Source organism: Penaeus japonicus, unplaced genomic scaffold (assembly GCF_977035675.1).
Source record: "Penaeus japonicus unplaced genomic scaffold, GWHDUDI00000001_assembly GWHDUDI00000019, whole genome shotgun sequence".
NCBI classification, from domain to species: domain Eukaryota; kingdom Metazoa; phylum Arthropoda; class Malacostraca; order Decapoda; family Penaeidae; genus Penaeus; species Penaeus japonicus.
This window is the reverse complement of record NW_028234421.1, coordinates 25581614-25591839: the sequence shown is the minus strand read 5'-3', so window position 1 is coordinate 25591839 and position 10226 is coordinate 25581614. Positions and strand designations below refer to the sequence as shown.

Here is a 10226-nt window from a genome sequence, read left to right as displayed (position 1 = left end):
ATCTTTTTGCTCCATGTCTTCTCTGCCCTGGGCATGGGCTGCAGCTGCCTCACATTGATGACAAGGTCTGTCATCTTGAAGCCAATAGTGTAGAATCGGAACATGTCAAGCCACAGCCTACCCACGCTCTGGGTATTTTGGCACTGCCATTTATCACCAAGTTTTGATGGACCTGAAATCAAAGCCACAAAAGTGCAGATTGAGATAGACATTATTTCTTTTGAATTGAAATTCCAAGTTAAAAAACCTGGAGGGTGTTTCTACAAAGGCGATTTACCATACCAATCATGTTGCAAGTATAAACAACCATAAAGGAACTGTATTTAAGCACACTCACGTAAATAAACATCCCCGTCAGGTTTGGGGTGCAAGCTGTGTAACACTGGCAGGACTGGAGGGTTGTGTTGCTGAAGAAAATGTACAACCATCAATGGGAAAACGTGAGGTGGGAGAGTTCCACGTGACTGGTCGTCCATCTGGCAGAGCTGTTGAGCAGATATGGCGACAATTAAAGTTACTGTTACCTTGAAACCTTATAAAACTCTATAGATAAAATAAAAAGTTAGGGTGAAGATGCAAATAGAGACTTCACCAATGAAAGACAGAAGAAAAACATGCCAATCAATTGGAGGAAACACAACTATCGGAAATAAACTTACGCATATCAAATAAGACTATACCTTTGCCCAATATCTGAGCGCAATCCCTAAGGTAACCACTCTGGGGTCAATCACAGCATAATCAGCTAAGAGTTGGTTGGTATGCTTAGAGGAGGTGCTGCCAGCACCCACCACCATCCTCAAGCCGGTGTTTGCATGGGTGAAGGCCATTGTCGGGAATGATGACGTCAGGTCATCTACAACTTCTCTGTGGTAAAGAACAACAACATTTAAGATTTAAATAGAAAAATACTTGGCCATTGAGTCTCATACTATTCATCAAAGAAAAAAATGATAATGGAATCACAAACAATACTTACGTGTACAAGTCATTTTTTCGAACCAACTCCCTCACCGCCAAAAGGGCAATGGAAGGATTAAGGTTCTCGTCCATAACTACATCTATGTTGATATCACTTGTTTTCATGCAGAACCCACTCACAGAGGATCCCACCATTTCTAATCTGCACCCTGAAAAAATCAAGATATACACGATTAACCCTTTGATGACGGTGCTTCACATCTGTGTGACACGGCTAAATGCCCGATGACAGGGCAATGCACCAGTGTGACGTCCCCGATACAATATTGCATAGGCCCGGCGTAGGGGGTTTCCATTTATCGCTGGGCCCATCGGGATAGGATTAATTTAAATCCTGCACTGACATCATATTTTATTGTATATTGTAAACAATCTCTTTATCTTTTTCTTGTTTGAATAAATCACATCACCTTTGAAAATTATCATATCATTTGCTATAGACCTACATATGTCATTTACATTCATTTTCAACCATTGGTGCCAGGCCTCCACGTGCTAGATCTATCCCGGTGCAATACAATATACATCAATATGTATATATGTGTGTGTGTGTGTGTGTGTGTGTGTGTGTGTGTGTGTGTGTGTGTGTGTGTGTGTGTGTGTGTGTGTGTGTGTGTGTGTGTGTGTGTGTGTGTGTGTGTGTTTTAAGTCAAGAAAAATGTATCAATATAACTGGAAGTGTAATAAGTATATACATAAAAAACTGTGTAAAACATGTATTTACAGGGAGAGATCATGACGCAATAGGACGCCATCTCACACAAGTGAAATATGCACGTCATCTGGTGTGAATGGGTTAACACAACTTCCTTCTAAATCATAAATGTAACAGCTAATCCACAACATAAATCCACAGTTATATAATCAGTCTTGCTAAAACACATACCACAAAATAAAACACAAGAGAAAAACAACCAACCTTCTACTTTAGCCGCTAGCAACTTGTTAAGCTCCTTTACGACCTCTTTTCTAGTACGCATCATATCTGGGGTCACTTTCATCTCTTCTACAATGTCCGTGATCAGCTTTTCCACAGCAACGACCTGTGCCTCGATTGGGTGTGGCACATTCTTCAGGGTAGTCTCCACGTCTTTAGCCTGAAATAGAATGCTTGTTATTATTTTTATAATATTGTAATGAAAATATTTCAAGTTAATCTCCTTTTGCCTTTTGCAATCCACAGTCTGCAGAAAATGATAGAACTAGATGTTGATGTTTGTCTAAGTTTTTCTTTTTTCAAGTGTGGCCATTGTTCATGATTAGGACATCTGTGAAGTCTGTTGAAATAACAACTGTAAACTTTTAGGAACAAATAACTGAACAAAACATCAAGGACTTATTTATGATTACACTAGTGAACCATTGATCTGACTGCCTAGACATCAATACGCCCAAATGTTGATTTTAAATACGATAAAAAAGCATTCATTTTTACTTTGCTTGTTAACCCAATGGAGCCAGGAAATAACTTAGATGCACTAACCACTGCATCAGGAATATCATGGGTGCCCACGTGAGATCAAAATAAGGAGCATGGGGACAATGTTTTTTTTTCCCTTGTTATTAATTATGGACAAATAATTGTATCTTCAACACTACACCATACACCTTTTTAACCCGTTAACCCCGGGTGACATGATACAACATCAGGTGGTGGCAGTACTTGCCGCCAGGGACAACATATTTTATCATGGCATTTCATAAGGCCGACACGCCGGGTGATCGGGTGCATAGTGGTCGGCCAGGGCCAGAGTAGCTAAATAGCCTAAGGTGTTAGATCTATTCACTTGAAATACCCAGCATTTAGACCAGTTGGAGTCATCATCGGGTCATATAAAATCTACAAAGCAGTTCGAACTACACTTTTACAATAAAAGTTGCCCTGGGAGAAATGTTTTTATCAACATTATCATTCCTAATATCAAAATTATTTTCTTACAATATTATCATTATTATAATTAATACCAACCTCCTTCAGTTTCCTGTGCCTTGCATCTGCAATATGTCTCCTGCACACAATCAAGGAATCACAGTGGTAATCACATAATCTGCAGAAGTACTTGGCTTTCGGAAATCTGATTGATTTCTGTAGGGGAAAAAAATCTGATTAAGTAACACGAACACTAGCTCTGACAAAATTAGTTTCTGCTTTTCTTCTTTTCTTAGACAAACTTCTGAATCATGTTGTCAGTTGTCTTACTGCTGATTGAACTACTTTCCATTTATTCATTAGATAAGTAACTGAGCATTTGCCATGAACTTAAAAATATGAACATATTTTTTCTTACAATATTTATTTTCCATTCATTCTAGAATTCTACTTCATGATGATCATATATATAATACTGAGGCAGTTTTGACACCACTTGGAACCTTACTGGTATTACATTTGCTCAGATAAGCAGAAACATATGAGCCAATAGAAACATTGGGATGCAGGCCTAATGCTCTTTTTAATCAAGAAAAATAAACAATGACTGAAAACAGCAGCCTTTTTCTTGAACTCAATAACAGCATACCTTTTTCAAGGGGAATAGAAATTGCTCCTGTAGTTCAGCTAACACCTCAGGGCTGGGTCTGTACTCTGGACTCTCCACCTCTTGCATGCCCATCTGACCCGGCCCCGCATTGCCCATATGTCTGGGGCCATTCATGCGCATGTCTTTGTGGTCCTTGGGCATCCCTCTGTGCGAGTACTGGTGGTGGAACTGATGGTGGTTTCTTGGGCTGCCCCCATATATGCGGTCATAGCTCCCCTGTCGGTGGTGGTTGTTCCGGCCAGGACTCCCGTAGTTGTCGGGTTGGCGTCGGCCATCGTAGTATCTGATGGATGGCGGCCGGTACGGGTCATGGTTGCTGTGTCGTGGGTTGTTTCTACCCGGGCTGCCATAACTGTCCGACCGGTGCCTCCCATCTTGAGATCTGATGAGGGGGACGAGGGAAATGAATGTCAATATAAGGTTCCTTTTGGAATGCCACTGCTGAAGTAAAATATCCTGCATATCAGATGCGATGAACAAGTGCACCATTGTAATCAAACAAGGACCACATCAGACTTGTCAACCACATCAAAAGATAACGAATATAAACTAACAAAAAAATAAAATATAGATACAAATAAAGGGCAATAACTTCAAATAGAAGAACCAAAATAACAGCCACAAAAACATACCTGTGATTATCCCAGTGCTGCCTGCTGGACGGGCTGCCTGATCTGTCATGGTGTTCACTCATTATCTGTCCCTACAAAGAGATGGAACATTTTTTAGAGGAGCAAAATTTGATACCCCTAGAGAGTTATAATGTATTCCAAATGAAGTCTCCATCATACTATCATGGATCACTATTTTCTTTCTTTTCGGTCATTTAACGTAATCTAATACTATCTTCGTGAATAGTAATATTTCTACGAATTAAATAGCAAATCAATCCATGGTCAAAATAGCCAAAAATCTAAAGACATGACATGTTCCTTCATTCAGATGTAAAGAGCTACATCTTCTTTGCATATCTGCATTTCAATGTAAGGAGACACTGTGCCGGTCACGCTGACCATGTTTTGGATCTATGCCGGCAAGTCTGCTTCTAATAAACTTTACTTTTTTTTTTCTTTTTTTTTCATGAACTGATAATTGAAACTTTCAAGACATGGTCTTACAGAGTAACAATATATTGTCTATTCTTCAACATAGGCCAGATCAAAATGTGGAAATATTCATCAAACAGTCCAAGAAACCAATAATGCTGAGGGTAATCAATGAACACAAAACAAAGGGGTCAACATCTGTATTATCAGTGTCATAGTCATTTTCATTATAGAACACCAAATAAGGCACACTGAATGAAATACATGCCTTATTGCATACACACCCACATGGTGTATATGCAATAAAGCAATGAGGATAGATTCAAGCCTCTGCTTACCCTTCTTTTTTCTACAACAGTTTTTTTTCTAAATCTTCAGAAAACAATTTCTTTTGTAAGAATTGCATACTTTATGACAAGCAAGAATGAGAATCTAGCTTCAAAAGAAAGCAATCATGCACAATTTCCAGATTTCTAATGCTCATGAAAAAATAATCAAGACTCAATACCAATTTCCTGCAATGATCAATAATTTCTCAACATGCAACTAAGCAATAAACATGCAACATACCAGAAAACACAAACTATATCAATAAGAAATATTCTATATTGACCAAATATTTCATGCAGCTTTGCCATTACCCTACCTCTTGCCTTTTTGACTCACATAAACCCGACATTATATCTATTAGTTAGATTATATATACAATTTCCTATACATATCATATAATACATATTTTGATATCAACAGAACTAAACCAATGTACTTTTCCACCACAAACCACTGCCTTACATAATAGCACCTTCTTCCTTATCCAAGAAGTTTGTGGGACCAATGGAATTTTTTCCTTTTTATGTTGTTGATGTAGAACTTTTTAGATTGAAACGATGACAAACACACACGCACACAAACACATATATATATAAATATATAAATATATAAATATATAAATATATATATATACATTATATATAAATATATTTATATATATATATATATATATATATATATATATATATATATATATATAATATATAATATATATATATATATTATATATATATATATATATTATATTTACATTATATATATATAATCAAATTATACATATATATATATAACTAAATTATACATATATATATATAATTAAATTATACATATATATAATTAAATTATACATATATATAATTAAATTATACATATATATATATATATATATATATACACAGAGAGAGAGAGAGAGAGAGAGAGAGAGAGAGAGAGAGAGAGAGAGAGAGAGAGAGAGAGAGAGAGAGAGAGAGAGAGAGAGAGAGAGAGAGAGAGAGAGAGAGAGAGAGAGAGAGAGATACACATACACACCTTTTATTTCCTTCTGGGTGATTGGGGTGTTGGTTGTGATATGCAACATCAAAATTGTAAATACTTGTGGCATGCCACATCAAAACTATAAACACTATCAATATCAAAAACAGGATGCTATAAAATTAATCCATGCCATCCGAGAGACAAGCTTAGAATGCCTATGATGCTATCATACTCAAGCAGAAGGTAAAGCATCCAAGAGCGCCTGGGAAAGGTCAAAGCCTTGCCCAACCCTACCTGTCTGTTCCTCGGAATATTTTGTGGGGGAGTGCGGCGCTCTGCTTCAACAATGGCCTTTACTAAATCTTCAGTCGGAACTCCTAAGAGCTGTTTTATCTGGTTTGTGGCATCGTACGTCCTGCTGCCCCGCCAGCTCGCTCCCCCTCGGTTGTCATCTCCCCCACTCTGCCCATCCATGGTCAGGAATTTCTGGCACGCTTACTAGGGAGGGAGGAGGGCCAAAGACCAAGACCATTAACGGTCAAAATCCCAATAACTTGAGGGATTGCAGGCAACTTAAAACTATGTCACAGAGCATGCAATTACTAAGTTTCTTTAGGAAATCCTAAAGAACACATTAGTCCAGTATTTAGAAAAACTCTTACATTATTCTAAACCTTATTAACAATAACAATTCTCTTTCAGCATAGTATATTCTTGTCTGTATCATCAAAAAAGCCAGGAGTCATGAGTATTCAAATCATCAGAATATAATGAAAAAGAATTGTAACAGCAGGAGCATTTTCTTCTGGCAACAGTACCAACACACAAATACAAATCCTCTAAATAATAATCAATTCTGTACCATAAGAATCCAACCATTCACAGACGCAAAAAGTAAACTCTTTCCATCACAACTAACTGATATATTACTAGTAGATATTCACAATGATTAAATCATGTAATGTCACTATCCAGACAACATATGCCTGCTAAGAATGCAGCCATAAGAACTTAAGGCAAGTAAAAAGGACAAACCTCACAGTAAATAGCACATGTTTTTTCTTAGATAGCCAATCATTATAATGCAATGATTTTGTATTTTTGTTTTCTCATTCTTGGATATGATACTGTTTCACTACACAAGAGATAACTACTTCCCTCCAGTTATCTATATATAATCACAATATTTAATGTAGTTTATCCAAGCTTAATATATATAGTAAGTACATCTGTACTAATCTCATACTGATCACCACAATCCCCCTACCTGTTGGCACTTACAATCTGACAAGTTGTAACTCACAAACCTCCCTGGTGATTATGGTCAAATAAGGCACCAGTCTAAGTCTATTTGTCAACGTATACATAGTGGACATTTGTTGGCATTTGTAGAGCAACTTGAACACTGAGCCACTATCAGGCTGGATGTTAAAATTCCATCTATCCCTCACAGTTCACACTAATTTTCAAGCACATGTGCACAGAATACATCCAGCATAATTACGTATAATATAATTAGTCTCAGAGGGAGGCATCCATATTAGAAACTTCCAAATGTCTTTGGTCAAAACACAGCCCTTATATATACAAGGAAAATGCTCCCTTATATGTACAAGGAAAATACTATTTCAAAAGACATTGCTAGTACCATTGAAACATCAATCACTACTTAATTCTTTAAAAACGGTTTCTACTGCCAAAAACTAATCGGAAAAGGCTACATAAATTTCCCTCATATAATCCAAAAGCATCAAGTCATGAACAAAAACATATGCTTTCTGACTAAGAAAGTGACTCCTAGGAAGTGAAAGCAAAGACTAAAACAGGTCAGGTTATGAGAATTACCATCTTCCATCTGAACATAGAGTAAACAGCACATGACAAAATCATCTGTGTTGGAAAAATAAGCCCCGTCAGATATGCAACGGGTATCATCAGAAATACTAATCAATTCGCATTCAACACCTATAAAACTCCAACACCAGAAAACCCGTAAACCACTGAACTACACAAATAACTTAAAACGAAGAAAAAAAAAAAAAGAGGAGGAAGAAAAAGACAAACACAACCTCATCTTATCTCAAACCTATACAGAACAGACACACCAATCGCCACCCGTATCATACTCGTCTAACATAATCCCAATTGCTACTTGTGTCATACTCATCTAATACAATCACATCACTGTCACTGACAAGATCTCAGGCCTTGAACTCCGCCTTGAATAGTGCATTTTGCCACAGGGCTTTCCCCATTCATGAAGGATTGAAGAGGATGTGAGATACACATAAAAATCTGTGTTCCAACAAGGCTGGATCCCAAAACAGAGTGCAGAGAGAGACAGAGAGGGATGGGGAAAGTAAGAGAATATGAGGGAGAGAAAGAAAGAAAATAAGAAGGAAAAAAGAAAGCAAGAAAAAAGTATGAAAAAGGAAAGAAAAAAGGAAAATACGAGAAAAGAGAGAAAAAGAAAAAAATATATAGCAAAATATTTTTTTTTAGAAAGACATAAAATACATGTTCAAAGTATCTTAAAAACAATACAACAATTTCCACCTAAAAAAAATCATCACATTCTTTCACTTTCAATCCTGGTCACAAATCAACTGTTTCTGATAAGATATAATAATACTGACTAATGCACAAAATTATCAAATTTCCTAGAATTCTTATAAACACACACACACGTCACCTTAAATAATAACTCCCAACATTTCCAAGTGACTCGGAAATAATCAAACAAGCAAACAACTCGCTCGACGCTCAACAAAACAAACAAAAATGACAAACAACAAACGAAATATTGTGTACAAGAGCTAAAACAAAAACGCAAATCAAACAAACGAAATTACGCATATTAAATAGATCAATCGACGGTTTTCGGAAAGGGAGTTGAAAAGGAAGGGAGAATAGAAGACATGTTTGACGTAAACAAAAATAATTACAAACCCACAAGCATGTAAACACGACGAAATAAACAAAAACAAATCTGTACATTCACTAATTCTCTTTCACAACGTCTCCAGGCGATAGAACACAAGGTCCATCGAATAGAGGATTTAAAAACTTCACTCGAGGCTCCAAAGCGAGGTTTTCTCTCACTCCCGAAAAATAATAATAATAATAATAGAAAAAAAATAAAAATGGCTAAGATGTTTTCACTTATTCTCCCTTCTTTCCTTTCTCCCTCGCTTCACTCGCTCTTCACACTTCTCCTCTCCTTCTCTCTTCACCTCTTTCTCCTCACCGTTAGAGAATTCATGGAAAAAGGAGGTAAAAAAGGGGAAAAAAGGCCGGCGAGAAGGAGGTCCACTTCCCTCTCGCTCTTCCCTTCGGAGGCGGCGCAGGCTGTGCTTCACGCGGTGGCCGACAGGTGGCACACCGCGCGCACTCACGGCGCCAAATTTGAATTGTGAGAAAGGCAAGGGGTCGTATTTTTGCTTATGTCCTGTTCTATTTTGGGGCGTGTGTGCGCTTTTTTCTTTTGATGGGTGATGGATTTAGGGCTTTGTGGGAGATGGTTTACAATTCGTTCTTGGCTGAACCGCACGTGGTCTTGGCGCCAAATTTGAATTCGGTAAAAAAAAAAAGTATGGAGGTTATTTTCGGTATCTACTTTTTTTTGAAGGGGAAGTTTTACTGATATCTTTATCTTATAGCAATATCTGATTATATACATTTTATCTATGAATATTTATATATATGTTTATAAATAAATATATATATGTATATATATATATATATATATATATATATATATATATATATATATATATATATTCATATACATGTATGATTTCTATCCTATAATTTAGACAGGATACAGGATAATGTTTCGAATTTTAATGGCTATATTTGTAACACTTTCACTTATTAGGAAGGATGTATATCTTTAAAACATAGCATTTTGTTTATTCTTTAATTCTTATACATCATGTTTTGGTATTTGGGGGAAGACACTAATTTAAGTATTGTTATAATATTAAGATCTATTTCTGAGGTGATGAATATCTTTGAATACCCTCTGGGGTTTTTACAATTCTATTCTAAAGATAAAAATTTTCTTACTGGTAAATATTTTTTTTTTAGGGGAATGCCTCTCAATTATCTTATGGCTGCGCATGTGTGTTACTGAGAAGATAATTGTTCGTGTTGTTAGATAAGTTGCTTAGGCAATGTTTTATTCAGGTTGTTTTTAAACAATCGTGACTATTTCCATGCCCCGCCTAAATATACCCGGAAACTCCACATGTGTTTTACATGTATGATCTCATGAGATTGAACATTATTAGAATTATTCAGCATTAACTGTAGTGAAGGTTCCATTTTTTTCTACTTGTATACATATACGTGT

At 36.5% G+C, this 10226-nt stretch overlaps 1 protein-coding gene across 4 annotated transcripts in view; it reads right to left on the bottom strand.

Annotated features, from left to right (window-relative positions):
- The window catches only part of LOC122255765 (uncharacterized), a 28633-nt gene extending 19395 nt beyond the window's left edge, over nt 1–9238 (bottom strand). For 2 of the 4 annotated variants that reach the window (XM_043020040.2, XM_043020041.2), the window contains exons 1-10: nt 9120–9232; nt 6167–6370; nt 4154–4224; nt 3501–3903; nt 2951–3067; nt 1901–2078; nt 980–1130; nt 681–867; nt 338–485; nt 1–172 (exon numbers count right to left, since the gene is read on the bottom strand). The exon at nt 1–172 is cut by the window's left edge and continues 11 nt beyond it. In XM_043020040.2, the coding sequence (XP_042875974.1) occupies nt 1–172; nt 338–485; nt 681–867; nt 980–1130; nt 1901–2078; nt 2951–3067; nt 3501–3903; nt 4154–4224; nt 6167–6346 (1607 nt within the window). In that variant the 5' untranslated portion in view covers nt 6347–6370; nt 9120–9232. Of the gene's footprint in view, nt 173–337; nt 486–680; nt 868–979; nt 1131–1900; nt 2079–2950; nt 3068–3500; nt 3904–4153; nt 4225–6166; nt 6371–9119 lie in introns of all 4 variants that reach the window. The other 2 variants (XM_043020042.2, XM_086547581.1) reach the window with 1 other exon arrangement.
- Nucleotides 9239–10226: the final 988 nt, after the last annotated feature.